We start from the raw sequence: 19,858 nt of genomic DNA on the forward strand, positions 1-19,858 counted from the left end.
GCCGCCTCCCGCGTAGCCGGCTGGCCTGGCTGCTGCTCCTGCCCGCTTTCTGCCTGTGCTGAGGCTCCCCGTGCCCTGTCGGGCCTTGCCGTGCTGGGGCTTTCCTTGCTTTGCTCTGCCCTTTCTCATCTCTGGCCCTAAGAGGAAAAGAGGGTTATGGTGTTGCTGGGCGTATTCCTGAGTCCGTATTTACTCAGGGTTTCTTTAAGTCGAGTGAGGTAAGGGAAGCAGCTGTGAGGAAGGGTTTGGCTTACTGGAGGTGTTTTCCTTCACGAGAAGCAGTGGTTTACCAGAGCTGAGCACTTGCCTGTTACACCTGGCAAGCCCTAGTGTAGCTTTAAAGAGTCCACCAGGTCTCTGAGTGTAAGTACAGCATTCTTCAGTTTTGCGAGAGGGGAGTTCCTGAGTTTCGTTTTAGAAGAATGAAGAACTCAAATAGGGAACATGTGAGACACTTTCAGTTCTATTTCATGTGCTGTGGGATTAATATTCTTGCCTGTATGGCTGCTTTGTGAAGCAACAGTATTAAGAGAAGGAGAACTGGGAGAAAATAATCTTCCTGCTGTATTTTAGTAACTGGGCAGAAGGGTGGAGAACTCTGCATGATTCGTTACCTTTCCATTCTATCTGGAAAATGCTATACCAGTCACAGACAGCCATGCTGATACAATTAATGAGAACTGTATTTAATCCTGAAAGATCCTGTTTTGCTGCTCTGAATTTGTTTTTATTGTGGAGGTAGAATATTCAGTAGTGTGTTGTCTAGCGTGAGTGCGTCCATGTCCACCATTATGCAGTAGGGTCTCTGTACATCAGCATCACTTGTACTTCTCCCAACAGCAGCAAAGTTGTCTTGTGACTTTTAGTTGACTTAGGTGCTGTTTAGAACGGACGGTGTCAAGTACATCACTGCTGGAATCAGAGATGCTCTTTAATTGTTTTGATATTCCTCTTGAATTTAACAACAAAATTCCTTTCCATCTGACGTGCTTAAGGCCAGCTGGTGCATATTTAGTGGTTTGTTTTTAAGTAATGCTTACAACTAATTGTACAGCACAGTGGTGGAAATAGCTACTGGGTTTCTTGCATTGATTTTAGGGGGGTGGTGCTTAGCAGGCCGCAAAGCAGTTATTTTGAAGTTTATTTTCATCCATGTTCAAAAGGAGATGTCAAATGTAACTCCACTGTGACATATTTCAGTGTTTCCTTTTGATAACATACTTCAAAAATACAGACTGAAAACTTGAAGTGCCTTAGGAGGCCTGGTTTCATTCTAATCTGGCTTAAAATTTTGCATGAATAGTGGGTGTGGGAGAGGGAGGGAGACCAGTAATTCAGGTGTATTTAAAATGTACACCCTTGCTTGGAATCATAGATGTAACTAGTTCCGGTATTTTTTGTTGCGCAAGCAAAATCTGCCTTTGCACTGACAGAAATTTGAAGCTTGAGCTCCCGCTATCTGGTTTGGTTCTACCTGAGGTTTTTGCTCTTCACTTAGTTCTTTAGCTCATTTCTTTCACCCTTGTTCTGCTGTCCGTGCTTCTGCTCTCGCCCTCTGCCTGCTCTCTGTTTCTTCTTGTTTGGCTTTAGTTGCTTCCTTGTTCTACCCTGCAAAAAATACCTTTGGACATGTTTCACCTTTTTCCTGTAGAGTATGTATGTTCAGGTTACCTTAAGGCTGACTGAATCAGAAGTATACTACTCCATAAATACACTTCTTACCCAAACAGAATGACTTTGGTAGAAATTGCGTTTTCGTCAAGTATATTTAAACTGTGTCTGATGACAGTATACTACAGTGGGGCTAAATGATAGAACTCGCTTGGTTTGTAGGGTTATTTTTTTCTTTGCTACATTGCAACAAGAGATAAAATGTTGTTGACCCCATTCTTCCACTCTCTTTAATCAGAAGTGTTTATGAGATTCCACATGTACGAGGGCTTGTTGCTTGCTTCACTTGTAATCTCTATTTTGTCTAGTAGCCTTTGCTGATTATAGAAAAAACTCTTACTCTTCATTCTTAGTCCTACGTATTTCAAAATCAGACCCTCAAATGTAACAAGTGGATTTGAGCTGATAACGTAATTGTCAGATTCAGTCACTTAAAAATATTATTGTATTATTTTAAAAGTACCATACATCTAAAGTATGTCTGTCATGTTTTTTTTCTCTTTTAGAAATCGATGAAAGGATTCCTCTTTGCTAAGCTGTATTTTGAAATCAAAGAATATGAACTTGCTAAAAGGTAATGTATGTTTTCATATGTCTGGTTTTGTTCTATAAAGTATAAGAGAAAAGCTAAGCAAATATGAAGTAGATCAGAGAAACAAAGATGAATATTACGCAGTTTTAAGGTAGCAGTAAAGGCAGGTATTGAGTGCCATTTAAATCTTTATAAAACAACAGTTTAAAAGAAAATTAGTTATGTGGTACTGAAAAATTTGTCTGGTTGAAATGACTTTTTTTTTTCCTAATTGTATTATGTAGTTCATACTGTTTGGGCAGATTATTGCTTGGTTTTTTTAATAGATATACTTGCTGGCAAGTAAGTAGCATATGTTCATGCAAAACCATGTTGCTTCTTACTTTAAGGTCCAGACAAGGTATCTAGAACAAAATACGCCCATCTTTCCTGTATGGCAGACCAAGTTATCTTCATAGTTTGGAGGGGGGGAGTATTTTTGAAAAATATTGGTCAGGTAACTGACTTTTTTTCCCTCCTTAGGTATATATCTACATACCTCAACATACAAGAGAGAGATCCCAAAGCACACAGATTTCTTGGACAGATTTACGAAGCTGAGGATAACATAGAAAAAGCTTTTGGGTGTTACAAGGTAAGTGCTACACTGACCCATCATGTCCTGCTTTATTCTGTTGCAAATGGACTTTTAAAATCCCTCTGTGCTGGACATTCTCAAACCCGCAGAATAAAATGCATTCTTGGAAAAACTGTTAGTTATATACATTTGACAGTGGAAAGCATATGAAGCACTGTGGAGGAGGTTCTTCACTTGATAGCACTTGCTTCAATGGTATATTTTTAAGTCTATTCTTTGTTTTTTTGTTCTGGACTTGATCTTTGTGCTACCTGCTGTTATTTTTTTCCCCATGTCACGCATTGCCTTTTGAACTAAAGATCTGTGACTGTCGTAGGATTCCTTAATGTGGCTTGTGATGACAAAAGGAATCTAGGTGCTACTAGAAGCAGAAGGGAGGGGCAAATCTAATTTTGATTAGGCAATTATATAAATGTCAAATTCCCAATTGGAATGGCTTTGTTTTGAGGATGTGCTTAAAAGCCTGGTTGCCTATACAGCTCCATGAAATGCTATCACACTTCTTAAACTGTGTGTCTTAACTAAAATGTCCACATCTGGCTGGACAGAGGCCCTTACAATCCTACTGCCTGTGTACAGTTTCTGGCAGTAGAGATGCAGAGGAGATGGCTTTTGCATTATTTCTCTTAGGCTCTTCTGAATTCCAGAAGCTGTATCTGGGTGCCATAAAATAGGTGGCACTTAGAAAGATTTGCTTAATATATTCTGTATTGACAGATCTGACTAATTTGAATTGGTGGGTCTGGTTGTGTGTGGGGTAACTCCTGTTCTGTATGGATCGCAAGATCAAGTTACTGGTTTGTTTGGTTTTTCCCCCCCTCCTGTGTGTGCGTGGGGAAATCTAGCGTTCTGTGGAGTTGAACCCAACACAGAAAGATCTTGTACTGAAGATTGCAGAGTTACTATGCAACAACAACATCACTGATGGAAGAGCAAAGTACTGGGTGGAGAGAGCTGCTAAGCTCTTCCCTGGGAGTCCTGCTGTTTACAGGTTGAAGGTAAATTCCAAATTGCCTATGTTCTGTGGCTTGAAGAAACTTTCAGCATCTGGCTGGAGTGCTTTTTGCATGTCACCTCACGCAGAACTCTTGCTGCCTAAATTATTTTAGAATCTTTTAATATTAAATCCATTAGATATTCCTTGCTTTGCAGTCTGACATTTCTGTCTAGCTTTCAAGAAAGCTGCAGGCTTTCATACACATTTTAGCATTTCAAAGCTAATGTTCCTCAGAAGTGCCAAGAAACTGTGTTAGTTATGACATCCAAGAAGTTAAGAGTAGACAGGCACTACCTGATTTTTCGGTTGTGTGACTGGTAGGAAGGTAGCTGGCCTGTGAACTCTGCCTTTCTTGCTCTGCGCTGTTTCTTTGTTTTTTAAATCTGTATTATGATCACTCCGCTGAATGTGAGCAATGCTGTAGTTCTCAAACACCGTGTAAATGCTTTCATTCGTGCAATCTCCACTTTCACACAGGTATATTAATTCTGTGTAGCTAGGCAGCAACCACCTTGAACTGTTAGGATGTCTGTTGTTTAAAGCAAGGTAGCCTGTGGCAGGGTATGCTGACACTGAACTATGGTTTGACAAGCATTACTTACCATAGGTAAGAGGCAAATTCTTCTGAGGGTTTTTTCCGTGATAGTTATCTCCATTTTTAAATATTTGAATTTTTCATCAAACTTTATGTAATACCTGAAAGCCATTAAGAGTGTTGTAGTTTGGGTAGCGTAGTCCATGTAGTGGAGGAAAGGCAACTGTCTGGTACTGTGGTTGCTGAAAAGACTCGTGTGAAAAAAGAAATACTAACGTGTTGCCTTCATGTTTAACAGGAGCAGTTATTGGATTGTAAAGGTGAAGATGGATGGAATCAGCTTTTTGACTTGATTCAAGCAGAACTTTATGCAAGACCAGATGATGTCTACATAAACATCAGACTAGTTGCACTCTACCGTTCAAATAATAGATTAAAAGATGCTGTGCTCCACTGTCAGGAGGCAGAGAAGAAAATACCTTTGCAGTCAAGCTTGGAATGGTGTTCCTGTGTTGTAGAGACATTTGAGGTGTTTAATCATATTCTGATCCTGTGATAGTCTTCCGTATCTTTCTAACTGGTCTATTTCTCTTAGTGTCGTTATTCTGACAGCTGTTTCTCAAGTGATTTAACTCCTTCAAATGCAAGTCTGCTGAAGCCAGTGGGATTACAAAAAACTTCTTGTTTTTTTTAATTGAATTTTCTCCCTAAAAATAAGTCTTAGAGCTATTGATTTTCTGACTTCAAAAGCTGAATTAGATACAGCAGTTCCATTAGGGATAAAATTGCTCAGACAGATAGTTCCCTGGAACTTTGCTGCTGAAGAATACGTTAAGGTCTCACCTGTGAAACTGGATTATGCAGTAGATGCTACTAATAGGTTTTGGAGAAGTACTGCCCTTGCCTTCGTGGAAGGATGACTGTTTCTTATCCTATGATGAACTTTCTTCTTTAGGAATATCTGGAATCTTTTCAAGACTTGGAATCTGATAAAAATAACTGGAGAGCCATCAAGAAAGATCATCTGCTGGCCTATTCCAGCTTTCTCAAAATGACACTGTCCTCTAGAGATGTTCAGGAATGCAGAGAGGCACTTGAAAGGTACTGTTTTAACTTTCCTGTAGTTTAAAAAGAAAAAATTCTCCACACCCCCCCCCGCCCCGTCACAGACATCTACCAAGCTTTGATTTCACTGCTTAACTTGTTTGAGAATGGGAGAAAAGATTGTCTGTACTAGCTGCTAAGAACTGTTCTTACTGGGTTTGAACCCAGGCTGTCTTTTGACTGAGATGCAGGCTTGTTTGAATAGTCAGCACAGAGCCATGGAGGAGACTCTCACTGATACCGCGAGTCAATTCACTTTGTACCTTCTTTCCCTTCAGTGAGAGAATGTTGTTTTGTACTTTACCAGTTGACTAATCCAGATTTCCCAGACAATTAAAAAAACCCCTACCCAACAACAAGAAAAACTCCTAAAACCACCTCTTGTATGTCAGCTTTGTCCTGGTCATTTTGTCCTAAATTGACACAGCACATACAACTAAAGTTGCAAATTATTCCAGGGTAGTGTAATTGGGAGGGATTAAGCCACTTCCAGTAAGAACCTTCTCCTTCCGAGAAAACTGATGGTGTTACAGGGTCAGTTGAGCCAGCTGACTTCAAGGCATATCATCTGTAGTACAAAACAGTGTTTGGAGTCTGTGTATTGATTAAGATCTGTGTTCCTTTCTTCCCATTATCTTCCCTTTCTTACTGGCTTTTATTGACTTACCTTTGTATGTCACATGCAATGGCTGTTGTATTGTCCTTTGTAAAACTGTATTCTTCAGTCTGTTAACTCTGAGTATGTGAAGCAGTACAGACAATGGATGAGGAGTATTTAATGCTAAAATGTGTTCTTCCTTTTCTTTTTCTCCTTAAATTTGACCAGTATGTTGGGGTTTCTGCTGCTGTTTTATTGGAGCCTTTCAGGGTGATTACCTCTGAAGCACTTCGGTTAGCATCACCATGATCTAGCCTTTAGAGTTTTGTGAGGAAATAAAGAGCTTTAACTGTTTTCTGGAAAGCCTCTCCTGAGTGAGGGTTGTGTACTAGCCTACAGCTGCTCAGATTTCTACAGTACCTTCTATTTTTGAAGAGCCTGTCTAGCTGTATTTTGTGCCTTTCTGATAAATGAAGGGAAGAGCACAGTGACTGGTGCCTCCTTGCATATATGTCTGCAGGAGTGAACAAGTTCATACATGTCGTTTGGGAGAACAGTTTTGCAAGCAGCTGTGCAAAAATGCGCTGAAAAAGACTAAATAATTATCTAGGTGATATTTAATGTTTTACTTCAGTAAACTAAGTTGAGAGCTTTAGGAGTTTGGGACCATTATTGTACCCTCTAGTGCAACTCTGGTTTAAGCAACAGGCACAGTGTTAGCTATTGACTCATGAAGTTACTTGATTCAGGGTTAAATAACGTCAACCAAAACCATCTTCTATAGCTTTTATGAGGACTCTGTTTAGAATGAGTCTTCTCTGCGTTTCAGTTTTGATCGTGTACTTCAGTCAGTGAAACCGTATGTGAACGGGGCTGACGAGTTGTCCCGTACCGTTGTGGAAATGAAAGGACAGCTCTACATGCATGCTGGAACGTTGCTATTGAAAATGGCCCAGCACAACGAGGCACAGTGGAGAGCAGTGTGTGAACTAGCAGCATTGTGTTACCTCATAAGTTTCCAGGTAAGTAATTTTTCAGTTGATGCCTCTAGTCGATGTGGTTCTTGAAATATTCTTGCTGTATATGTCCTGAACTAGTGTTTGTCTGCCTAAGGAAAGACTCCCTCCTCACTCACTGAACCCTACTCCTTCACAATCCTTTAAAAGGCTTCCAATGACATGAATAGAGTAAAAGTGTGTCTTCAGCTGTTTCCCTTGTCAGGGTAACCTGGTTCTTAAAGGCTCTTAAAGAGCTTATTTCCTACAGTCTGTGCTCTTTTGTGTACAGCTGAGCGCATCATGTTAAGTATTAGGCCTACTGTTATAGGGAGGGAAGGGGATGAACTGAATAGTTCCCATACACTTGTTGCACAGACAGCAGAACTAAGAAAATCAAGATTTATTCTTTGCCTTCTGAAGTAATATTGATTGTCCTTTTTATGCCATTGCTTGCATTCCAGGCATTAATTGGTCTTGTGTGCACTTCATGTTGCTTGCAGTAGCTATAATTGCCCACCTTGGGGTTTTGGGTAGGTTCCCCTACCTCACTCCCTCCAGGATATGTGACACAGTCTCTTCAGAATGAATTATGTATTTCTTTCTATAGTTTTCTAATACTAAAATGAAGTTTGTTCTCTAATTCTTAAGATTAATTTAAATGATCTGCTGTTATGGTGGAAAAAAACCTAACAATTCTCTCCTTGCTTCACTAGGTTCCTAAGCCAAAGTCAAAACTAATAAAGGGGGACCAAACTGGACAAGACATGTTAGAAATGTTGGCCTGTGATCGAAAAAGCCAGTCTGGTAATAAAAATAGCTACATACCTCTTAAAGTAATTCTCCGTTACACTAAAACAGATCTGAGTTAAAGAAAAAAATCGTTACCTTGAAATGTAATGTTAACACTTCAGTATGAATGAAACCTCCTCAGTTCTGATGGCATATGTCAACCAAAATAGTTTTGCTGACACCTGAAGTTTTGTTTCTGCTCCTTAGCATGCTTGTAGAGTGCCTTCTCTTTTTTCAAGTGTGGGGTTGTTTTCCTCCTTTCTGCCTCTCCAGCACACTAAGATAAAATTTAACTTTCATGGTCTCTTAATCTACTGGAAATGGCTTCTGCTTGCTGGTACTATTTTGCAAGTATTGTTAACCCCAAGAGGAAAAGAAAATATTACTGTTTCCGTGTCCTTTTCATCCTCTTACTTGTTCATCAGCTTGGCTCTTTTTGCTGTCAAGTATAGACAGGGTTTTAGCCTACAAACTCTTGCAGGGCCTGGATGAAACCAAACAAACTCACTAGACATCAGGTTCAATTCTTTCAAAATGCATCTCGATAGGACAGGCTTCTACTTCTATTACAGCTCTTTATTTCAAGGACAGTTGTATTGTGTCCAGAATAGTAATAATAAGATGACTTAGTTTTCCCAAAGAACTGGATTTACAGATGCCTTGGGATTGTTGTCACTGAAAGCTTGGAAAGCCTATGTGCTGAAACACTGACCTAATTACGGGGGGGACATAATCTGTAGGATTCATAAGGGGAAATCCTGATTGCCTCCCAGCTTTTGGTGCCAGGAACAGTCCAGTGTTTCAAATATCACTTCACATAAAGCAGTGAACATAAGCAATATTTTTGTTTTCTAGGTCATATGTTGCTGAACTTAAGCCATGGCAAGCAAGACTTCTTTAAGGAGATTGTGGAATCATTTGCAAACAAGAGTGGTTCATTTACATTGTTTGATAGTCTGTTTGAGAGTGGAGCTTCTAGAGAAAGATCTTTTATTGGCATGGATGATATTGGAAATGTCACTACACAGCCACCAGCGCAAGTGGAACTTAATAAATACGACATTGGTAAGAGGTGGTACTTCTGAAACTCAGTACAATTTTCTGTGCTAGAAGCTCTTCCAGAAATGCTTCGTATTGCAACAAGAGACAAATACCTGGAATAGTTGTCCAAAGTTGCTCTAATGTCCTAGTGTGCTGAGTTTATTTGGGATAGTTAATTTTCCTCTGTAGCTAGCATGAGGCTGTGTTATGATTGTGCTAAGAAGAATAGTCATAACATACTAATGTTTTTGCTTGTTGCCAAGGAATGTTGATATCAACTCAAGGATTTTTTCAGTTTCTGGTAATGCACCTGTGTTCCCACCACCTTCTCTACAAGAGGCTGGGAGGGGACACAGCCAGGACAGCTGACCCAGACTGACCAAAGGGGTATTTCATGCCATACATTGTCATGCTGGGTATATAAGTTTTGAGGGGTAGGCTGGGGGTGGGTGGGTGTTTCTTTCTAGGGTTCAGGCTCTCTGGACTGGCTGGGCATTGTTTGGCGAGTAGTGAGCAGTTGTATAATTTTTCTTTTTTGTTATTTTAACTACATAGTATTGGCAGTAATATTAGTATTGTTAATCTTATTGGTATCATTTCAGGTATTTAATAGCTTTTATCTAAACCCACGAGTTTCCCTTGTCTTTTCCTCTGTTTCTCTTCACCATCCCACAGGGGAGAGGGGGGAAGTTGGGTGAGCAGCTGTGTGGTGCTTGGTTGCTGGATGAGGTTAAACCACAGCAGCCAGGTGGGACTTAGACTTCATTGCAAAGTAAAATATGCTCTTGAATAATTCCTTCAAGACTTTGGAAAGTAAATAGGCTGGCTTAAAAATAACTACCTGTTGGACTGAATGTGGTGTGGGTGGAACTGCAGTGAAATCTGAGAGTCACTGCCTCAGAAGCTTAAGAGCTTGATGTTTGGTTAATTTGAAGTTTTTAATCTTTCGTAAGTGGAAGTTGGGATCCTGATGCTTGTTGGTCTGCAAAATATCTCTGGCTGCTCTGACAGTGAAATGTGAAACCCAGCCTCACATCTGCATCCAACCTTGTTTTTGCATAGGTGCTGTTCGAATGCACAGCGGCAGCCTCCAGCATCTTGTGTGGCTTGGCTTGCAGTGGAACTCCATGTCAGTCATACCCCCAATGCGCAAGTGGTTAAAACAGCTTTTTCACTTGCCCCAAGAAACATCGAGACTTGAGACAGATGCCCCTGAATCCATTTGCTTATTAGACCTTGAAGTAAGTAAACTTTCCAAATTCTTAAATGTACTATACAATTTAAGTTTTCTTGGTGTTTAATACCTTTTATTTATTTGCTTTTACAAAAACAGGTGTTTCTACTTGGGGTGATATTCACTAGCAACTTACAGTTGCAAGAGAGATTTAATTCTCACTATGGCGCACATCAGCCTCAATTTTTACCGTTGCCAGTGTGCAAACAGCTCTATACTGAAAAGCAAAGATCCTGGTGGGATGCCGTTCGTACTCTTATTCAGAGAAAAACAATGTAAGTCTCTCTCAGTTTGGAAATGTTTGACCAAGCTTTTGGGTAGCTGCTGCTACAGCAGCTTGGATTTGTCCCTTTAGATCCTTGTAAAACTAGATTTTCTCTTTGACGTATTTTGGACGTTGAAGCTTTGTTGTGGTGGGGACTTGATATACTTGAAAGATTTCTAAAAATAGAATTTTAACTTCTAACAATGCATTTCTAAACTAGACGCAGATTAGGACTAAAACTGCAGGCTATATTCATTAAGCAAATGGTGTGTGAACAGATGAAAACCAGAATGCTAATCAAGGAATGTTTCTTCTGATATACTCAGACCAGGAACAGCAGCAAAACTGAGGCTTATCGTACAGCATGGAATAAGTACTCTGCGAACACTGGAGAAGCATGGCCTTCAACCTGCCTTAATTATACACTGGGCAAAAAGCCTGCAAAAAACAGTAAGCTGAGATTATTTTTAAACATGTAGAAGCCACGGTGTTTTTTCTTATTTTCCAAACTATAAACTGACTGGGGGGTGGGGGGGCGGGATCAGTTCAGAATTTGTTATTGAGGACTCTTGTTTATGTTGTCAGGCAAGTGATGTGGGGTAACAGGTTTAAACTGAAAGCGGGTAGGTTCAGATTAGATAAAAAATTCTTCCTGGAGAGGTTGGTGGGGCACTGGCACAGGTTGCCCAGAGAAGCTGTGGATGCCCCATCCCTGGAAGTGTTCAAGGCCAGGCTGGAGGAGGCTTTGAGCAACCTGGTCTAGTGCAAGGTGTCCCTGTCCATGGCAGGGGGGTTGGAACTAGATGGTCTTTAAGGTCCCTTCCAACCCTAACCATTCTGTGATTCTATGAAATTAACTGTTCTAGTAACCCTATAAAGTACTGTCTTACACGCAGAAAATAACACTACAATGTATGTTACTTTACATAGCTCAGGAGGTTTATCTCAAGTGTCAGAGAAGCACTCTTGGAACTTTTCAAGAAAACAGAGGAGGATATGTATGAATAGCATTTGGACTTGAATTTGTTGTAATACCGTGTGCTTTTGTTCCTTTTTCTTCACCAGGGCATTAGCCTTAACTCCTTCTATGACCAGAAGGAATACATTGGACGAAGTGTCTACTACTGGAAGAAAGTTTTGCCTGTGCTGGAAACTGTCAAGAAGAAGAGGAGCATTCCTGAACCTACCGATCCTCTCTTCAAACACTTCCATAGTGTAGACATTCAGGTACAGATTGATTAAACCAAGGTTGATGTGAGAAAGGGTCTGTGTCAGAAACTCACATAGTTGCACAATTTTTCTCTGCATTGTACAACTTGTATTGTTACTACTACAAAGGTTATACCAATGAGATTTGGTAGTATCAGTGTCTGTTAAAAGGGAAAACCAAAAATCTCTCCTTGCAACTTTATTCTTGCCTTTAAAGTTGTGTATTTGACTGGAAGGCACTGAACACCCTTAGTATGAACTTGCTTTAAGTATTTTCCCTGTATTATAGGGGTGAAGAATAACGGGTGTGTCATTCCAGTGTTGGGTAGGAGCTGTCTTTCGCTTTCTTTGTAGGTTATTCAGGTTGCAGCGTACGAAGAAGAGGCACGTATAGCGTTTGCGATGTTGGATGCAGTCGATGGCAAAACGGATGATGCTTTATTAGCATTTGAAGCTATTAAGAATGTGGTTTCATACTGGAATCTTGCTGTGGTGAGTTTAGAAATTACATTACCTCAGTGCTTTGGTTTATTCAGTTGCCTGCTGACTGATGCTAATTAATCTGCATCCTGTTCTTTAGATCTTCCAAAGAAAGGCAGAAGAAATTGAAAATGATGCCATGCTGCCAGAAGAACAAGAAGAACAGAAAACTTATCTTCGTAAAAGCAAGCATTACCTAATGAAGATCATTGAGGAAAGCTCCTCAGATATGTCAGTCACTGAGAAAGTAAGTAATTCTTGCATTAAAAACTTGTTTCAGGAGATGTAGTGGCTTTGGTTACTGTTTCAAAATGAAACCGTTAGCATTTGTTAGTGTTGTTTTTTTAGACCAGGCTTTTGCATTCAAGCAAATTTAAACCTTATTTCTTTGCTCAGGACAAATAATCTGCTTAACACCACAGGTTGATAAACTCTGGGTAGCTTCTGTAACCTACCAGATTGTGCAATATTCTGACTACTCTGTGCATGAAAGCTTTAATGCAAACAAAAAACTTTTTGCCCCTATCTTTTTATGGGAGTTGGTAGTTTAAAAAAATAGAATTAATGTTTGTGTGAATTGTTTTCTTAGGTTGATCTTAACAGATTCAGAGCTTTGCTGGAAAAACAGTGTTTGTGTAATGAAAGCCTTATCAATTGTGCAGCCAGATTTCTGAATGTAGTCTGTCTCGCTCTAAGGGAAATCAGTCATGACTCTTGTTTCAAATAATATTCTAGCTGCCGGTGTCTCTTGAAACTGTGAGGGAAATGCTAGATACAGTCATCCAGGAACTTGGTGAGAATGGTGAAGAGGGAAGTCCTGCCTTCAGAAATGGTCTGTCCCGAGCTATAGATTCAGAGATGAAACACTCCACTCCATCACCAACTAAGTTCTCTCTTTCACCAACAAAGAGCTACAAGGTATATTAGCCAGCTATCATTTCAGAGAATTGTTATATTTGAATAAAGACTCACAATTCAGTAAACTTTTTTTTTCTCCTCTTTTCTTTTTTCTTCTTCCCAGTTTTCTCCTAAAACCCCTCCTCAGTGGGCAGAAGATCACAGATGTATACTTCAAATGATCTGTCAGCAAGTGGAAGCTTTAAAGGTAAAGAATTTTGTCACCCTATTCAGTGAAGAACACTTGGCCTTTTGGTTATGGTAGGGGCTTAGTGATAATAGCATGGGCTAACTTAGAGTTCTTGGACTGCTGTTTAAATCAGTGGAACTACCATCTCTCAACATGTCCCTAAATCGAGTGCAAAAGAGTCTTTTTGCTTAAAAATTCTTATTTGGGGCAGGGTTGCCTCTGTGGCCCTGCGAAAGACTATGCAGAAAGAGTTCTGCTTCCATCAGCTTGGTTCTTAGCCATTTGGCTCTGTGGGTTTTTTGTGGTGGTTTTTCTTTTTTTGACTTCTGGCTTTAGAACACAATCTTAGTACTTTGTACTGCATGGGCAGACCTTGGATGACTCTGTCATGTACTTCTTGATTGATTTACCATTTTTTTTTTTCCTGAGCTTGAACATCCTTTATAAATAGGAAAAGGGTAGGAAACATTCCTTAGGTTTTCTTCTACAAATACTTATGTGATATATACTTATTCTTGATTGGCACGCTGTCTTGACAGAATGAAATGCAAGAAATGAAACTTAATAATTCCAACTCAAATGCAGCATCTCATCGGTGGCCTGCTGAAAACTATGGAGCAGATACAATGTCAGATGGTTATCAGAGAGCACAAAATCTTCATGAAGCTCCATTAACAGGCAAGTTGCTGCTGAATTGTTACCTAAATGCTTAGCTAAACTAAGTCAAACTTTAGAAGGTAGTGCAGAAATCTTTTAATGGTTCACAGTTAAAAACTGATTGCTGTGGAGAGGCAATTCAATACTACAATGACAAAACCAAGCATAAACTGTTGTCCTGCCCTTCCTTTTTAGTTGCTACCACTGGCCCGTCCGTTTACTACAGCCAGTCACCTGCCTATAATTCTCAGTATCTTCTCAGAACTGCCGCAACCAACGTAACACCAACAAAGGTGAGAGAAATCTGTTGACTTAGGCTGCTTCTAATGGTCTGTTGAAAGTGACTGCTGTTGATTCTGCATGTAGGTGGATGTAACTGCAGTTCCTTATAATGCAGTGTTTGGTAAACTTGGAGTGATAGGAATAAACTATCGGGTTTTCTGCATAATTTCTGGGAGGTGGGGTTTGAGAGGAAAAGCCAGCAAAATAGCTCTATAATATGTTAGTACATGTTCCCTACAGGGCATGTGTACATTTCTGGGGTTCCCCTTCCCTTGCTAAGTAGTATGGCAAAAGAGAATGGGATTTACAAGGTGTTTTTCATGAGAAAAAACCCCAGACATTAATCTTGTGCCCCTTTTTCAATCTTTATTTAATCATAGAAACATTTAGGTTGGAAAAGACCTTTAAGATCATCACGTTCAATTGTTAGGTTAACACTGCCAGGTCCACCACTAAACTGTGTCCTCATCTGTACCTCATCCACATGTCTCTTAAATCCCCCCAGGGATGGTGACTCCACCACATCCCTGGGCAGCCTGTTCCAATGCCTGAGTTCCCTTTCCGTGAAGAAATTTTCCCTAATATCCAATCTAAACCTCCCCTGGCACAACTTGAGGCCCTTTGCTCTTCTCTTGTCACTTGGGAGAAGAGACCAACCCCCACGTCTCTGCACCCTCCTTTCAGGTGGTTTCCGATGCCCTTCAAGATTTAAAGTAATTAGTTTAAACTAAGCTGAAATTAACTTAGATTTAAACTTGTATGAAAGTGTGCCTTGCTTTTAAGAGTACATGTTAGGCAGGCTTCAGCACAGTATGACTTCGTCCTCTACATTACCGTAGCAAGCAAAGCAGTTGTTTTCTTTTTCTTCAGGCGCCTGTCTATGGTATGAACAGACTCACGCCTCAGCAACATATATATGCCTATCAACAGCCAATGCATACGCCACCTCTGCAAAACACTTCTTGTATGTTTTCCCAAGAAATATATAGCACACCTCTGCGTTTTGATTCTCCCGCTACTGGGCTCATTTCTCCTCGTGTGGGTGATGATTACTACAATTACAGTGTTCCACAGGCAAGCACAAATCCACCGTTGCCTGAACCGGGCTATTTCACCAAGCCGTCGGTTGCGCCACCGACTTTAAAGCCTGCAGAATCAAAAGTGATAGAGTTTCAGAAAGCTAAATTTGGACAGCCAGCAACAGCAGAAGGATCAAAACCGTGTCTGTCAGCACCAGCGCAGCCAAGTCAGCCAACGACTTTTAAATTCAACACTAACTTTAAGTCTAATGATGGAGACTTTACCTTTTCTGCTCTACAAGTTGCGGCGCAGCCTCCTAATGCAACTTTTAATAGTAGTGAAAGCCTCTTGGATCTTCTGACGTCTGATAAACCTTTACAGGATGATAGATACAGCGAACAAAAACCAGTTAACGATCACGCAAATAGTCAAAGGAATGTCTTCAGTTTTGGCGGTAGACATATTTCAGGCATCTCTGTTAGAGAAGGCATGGGACAAAATGCACCCAAAAGCCTGGGTTTTGAGAAAAATGGTATATTTAGTGTCCAGGAACCAAGCAAGCCTGTATTTATGACTCCAAATTCAGATTTGGCCAATAGAAGTCATGAAACCGAGGGAGGAAGCACCCATGGTGGAGATGAGGATGATGATGGTCCTCATTTTGATCCTGTGGTGCCACTCCCTGACAAGATTGAGGTGAAGACAGGTGAGGAAGATGAAGAAGAATTCTTTTGCAACAGAGCCAAACTCTTTCGTTTTGATGCAGAATCGAAAGAATGGAAAGAAAGGGGTGTTGGAAATGTCAAAATACTGAAACACAAAGTATCTGGCAAATTTCGTCTCTTAATGAGACGGGACCAAGTGCTGAAAATCTGTGCAAATCACTACATAAATACTGATATGAAATTAACTCCAAATGCTGGATCGGATAAGTCATTTGTCTGGCATGCTTTAGATTATGCAGATGAGTCACCAAAACCAGAACAGCTTGCCATTAGATTTAAAACCCCTGAGGAAGCAATGCTCTTCAAAAGTAAGTTTGAGGAGTCACAGACTATTTTAAAAACCTTAGGGTCAAGTATTGACATGTGTGTGACCCAGAGTAGTGGGAGTGCAAGAGAAACAACAAATCAGGACATCAAGGAGCCTAGCAGATCCGTTTCTGAGACCCCGAACTTTGGCTTTCAGTTCCCGAAAGATGTGGCGAGCAGCGAGTCTGACAGCAAAAGCAGCCTTACGGCTACATCAGCTGTGTCTGGTCCTACCACTTTTTCTTTTGGAAAGGAAGCCCTGCAGACCCATTCTGGTGGGTTTGGGCAGTATCTCTTGAAAAAGGATCAGTGGGAGTGTAAAGTTTGTTTAGTTCCAAATGAGGCAGCGGCAAAGAATTGTGTGTCGTGTCAAAGTCCAAATCCAGATACATGGGAGACGCATGGCACCCCGTTAACTGAATCTGCCGCGAGTCTCAAAGCCAACGGTAACGCTGCGCAGGACAAATTTGGATCTGCTTTTGCTAAAAAGGAAGGTCAATGGGACTGTAATGTCAGTTCGGTTAGAAACGAACCCACTGCCTCCCAGAGTGTCGCCTGCCAGAACCCAGACAAAACCAGTACAGCGGTATCTGGTCAACAGACTCCTCCTAAATTTGGCCAAGCGGTTGCTCCAAAGGCTAGTCAAAATGACTTGGGAACTGCTTTTCCTGAAAAAGGTGGTCAGTGGGACTGCTCTGTATGCCTAGTCCAAAATGAAGCAAAAGATGTGAACTGTCATTCTTGTCAGAGTCCGAACTCACAAAGTCAGCCAAATGTGCCTGTACCTACTGTTCAGGCATCCCCTGCTCCCAGGTTTGGTTCCGTTGCTGATGCAAGTAAGCCACAGAAAAATGGATTTGAAGGCCTTTTTGCTAAAAAGGAAGGACAGTGGGATTGTAGTACTTGTCTTGTGAGGAATGAGGGTTCTTCACCAGCCTGTGTAGCTTGCCAAACACCAAATCCATCTGGTAAGCCTGCCAGCGATGCTTCATCAACACCTGCTTTTGGCTTGAAAAGTAAATTATCTGAGCCTGTTGGAGGACAGTTTGGAACAGGCTTTAAGTGTGATTTCTTAGAAAAGGGCTTTAAGTTTGGTCATGCTGAGCAAGGCAAGACACCACCGTTTACATTTCAGGTTCCTTCTGATACTGAAGCTAAGCCTGCAAAGGAAGGATTTAGCTTTTCAATGCCAGTGCCTGCAGAGGGATTTAAATTTGGGATACAGGAGCCTAGTAAAAATACTGCTAAGAAAGACGAGCTATCCAAAGAGTGTACAACTGGCTTCTTAAAAAGCATTGATGAAAAAGACAAAAAGGAATTGCCTTCAGATAGTGGAATTACATTCCAGTTTCAAGAAACAGCAAACAAGGAGAGAGGTGACTTCGTTTTTGGGCAGAATAGCAGCAATTTCACTTTTGCCGAGCTTGCAAAAAGTACTCCTAGGGAAAGCTTTCAGTTTGGCAAAAAAGACCCTAACTTCAAAGGCTTTTCAGGTGCAGGTGAAAAGCTGTTTTCTTCGCAAGCTTCTAAAACAGATCACAAAGCGAGCACGTCTGCTGACCTTGGTGAGAAGGATGATGATGTGTATAAGACTGAGGACAGCGATGATATTCATTTTGAACCTATAGTTCAGATGCCTGAAAAAGTAGAGCCGTTTACAGGAGAGGAAGACGAGAAAGTGTTATATTCCCAAAGAGTAAAGCTGTTCCGGTTTGATCCAGAAACCAGCCAGTGGAAAGAACGTGGGGTGGGCAATCTGAAAATTCTTAAGAACGAAGTTAATGGCAAAGTAAGAATATTAATGCGGCGTGAGCAGGTACTGAAGGTGTGTGCAAATCACTGGATAACAACAACAATGAACTTGAAACAGCTGTCTGGCTCAGATAAAGCGTGGATGTGGATGGCCAGTGACTTCTCTGATGGCGATGCCAAGTTGGAACATTTAGCAGCAAAATTCAAGACGCCAGAGCAGGCTGAGGAGTTCAAACAGAAGTTTGAAGAATGTCAGAGGCTACTTCTAGACATACCACTGCAGACACCCCATAAACTTGTTGATACAGGTAGGACAGCTCAGCTGATACAGAAAGCAGAAGAAATGAAGTGTGACTTAAAAGACCTCAAAACATTTCTGACAGATGACAAAACTAAACTGTCGGAAGAGGAAAATGTAAACTCTGTTTGTGCCAGCAATAATACTGATCTGGTCATAAAGTCGCAGGCTGAAAGTACTGGCCCCACTCTGGAATGGGATAACTATGACCCGCGGGAAGAAGCGTTGGATGATAGTGTGAGTAGTTCTGTCTATGCATCACCTCTTGCAAGTAGCCCTGTAAGGAAAAATCTGTTTCGATTTGGAGAGTCTACCACAGGTTTTAGTTTCAGCTTTAAATCTGCCCTGAGCCCATCCAAATCTCCTGCCAAACAGAACCAGAGCAGAACGTCAGTAGGCACAGATGAAGATTCTGATGTTACTCAAGAAGAAGAGAGAGATGGGCAGTACTTCGAACCCGTGGTACCTCTGCCTGACCTCGTGGAAGTGACCAGTGGTGAGGAAAACGAGCAGGTTGTCTTCAGCCACAGGGCTAAGCTCTACAGGTACGACAAAGATGCTAATCAGTGGAAAGAGAGAGGTATTGGGGATATTAAGATACTGCAGAACTACGACAACAAACAAGTGCGTATAGTGATGAGAAGGGACCAGGTACTAAAACTCTGTGCCAATCATAGAATAACACCAGATATGAACATGCAGCAAATGAAAGGGTCTGACAGGGCGTGGGTATGGACTGCGTGCGACTTTGCAGATGGGGAGAGGAAAGTGGAACTTCTGGCTGTGCGATTCAAGCTGCAAGATGTTGCAGACTCATTTAAACAGATTTTCGATGAAGCAAAGCATGCCCAAGAGAGGGACACACTGATAACGCCTCTTTCTTCTCGCGCTAATACACCGAAGGAATCTCCTTGTGGTAAAAACGCAGTAGCTGTGCTGGAAGAAACTACCAGAGAAAGAACTGACCTCAGCCATGCTGATGATGCTCCTGATGGAACTGTAGAGGCCGCAGAGGTGTCAAACACTTCCGAAACTCCAACAAAAACAGTGGTTTCTCCTCCAAAGTTTGTATTTGGATCAGAATCTGTCAAGAGCATTTTCAGTAATGAAAAGTCAAAGACATTCACGTTTGGAAACACTTCAGCTACTGGTTCTCTCTTTGGCTTCAGCTTTAATCCTCCAAAGAAGAGTGAGGACCAGATGCCGGTGTCTCAGGACACAGCTCAGAAAGAACCAGAAGTCTCTGAACCAACAAAAAGCTCTGGTGCTTCTCAGAAGCCTCTAGACGGCAAGGTCGACAACTTGCCTGCTTCAGCACAAGATGGACCCTCGAACTTCTCGTTTAGGCTTCTGGAAAAAGGTGAGTGTCAATTAAACTAGTAATTAATTCAACCTGTATGACTTATCAGTTATCTCTCTGCTATATGTGACTCTTTGTCTCAGTGGTTTCTTTTGGTCCTAATGTGAGTATCCAAATCTTCTCAAGTTTCACCTAACAGTGAATTTTAATTGATAATTACTTCCATATGCAGGTGTGTGGTGCAGGATGGAGTTTCATTGATTAGTGAGAACACTAGGGGATTTGGAGTAGGAGCTGTAGCTCTGTGAAGTGCTGTACCTGAACTGTAGGCTTTAAGTGAT

General features: G+C 41.1%; 1 protein-coding gene across 1 annotated transcript in view; it reads left to right on the forward strand.

Annotated features, from left to right (window-relative positions):
- Positions 1-2,177: 2,177 nt before the first annotated feature.
- RANBP2 (RAN binding protein 2) overlaps positions 2,178-19,858 on the forward strand; it is a gene marked incomplete at its 5' end in the record, with an annotated part of 31,541 nt that continues 13,860 nt past the window's right edge. Inside the window, 19 exons of the mRNA XM_010150802.1 lie at positions 2,178-2,245; positions 2,726-2,837; positions 3,686-3,838; positions 4,671-4,901; positions 5,328-5,473; positions 6,904-7,096; positions 7,786-7,876; positions 8,717-8,926; positions 9,965-10,143; positions 10,236-10,411; positions 10,728-10,851; positions 11,467-11,628; positions 11,965-12,102; positions 12,191-12,337; positions 12,826-13,008; positions 13,112-13,195; positions 13,717-13,855; positions 14,030-14,127; positions 14,987-19,577. Of these exons, the coding sequence (XP_010149104.1) occupies positions 2,178-2,245; positions 2,726-2,837; positions 3,686-3,838; positions 4,671-4,901; positions 5,328-5,473; positions 6,904-7,096; positions 7,786-7,876; positions 8,717-8,926; positions 9,965-10,143; positions 10,236-10,411; positions 10,728-10,851; positions 11,467-11,628; positions 11,965-12,102; positions 12,191-12,337; positions 12,826-13,008; positions 13,112-13,195; positions 13,717-13,855; positions 14,030-14,127; positions 14,987-19,577 (7,225 nt within the window). The remainder of the gene's footprint in view (positions 2,246-2,725; positions 2,838-3,685; positions 3,839-4,670; positions 4,902-5,327; positions 5,474-6,903; positions 7,097-7,785; positions 7,877-8,716; positions 8,927-9,964; positions 10,144-10,235; positions 10,412-10,727; positions 10,852-11,466; positions 11,629-11,964; positions 12,103-12,190; positions 12,338-12,825; positions 13,009-13,111; positions 13,196-13,716; positions 13,856-14,029; positions 14,128-14,986; positions 19,578-19,858) is intronic.

Source organism: Eurypyga helias, unplaced genomic scaffold, assembly GCF_000690775.1.
Source record: "Eurypyga helias isolate BGI_N326 unplaced genomic scaffold, ASM69077v1 scaffold32574, whole genome shotgun sequence".
NCBI lineage: Eukaryota > Metazoa > Chordata > Aves > Eurypygiformes > Eurypygidae > Eurypyga > Eurypyga helias.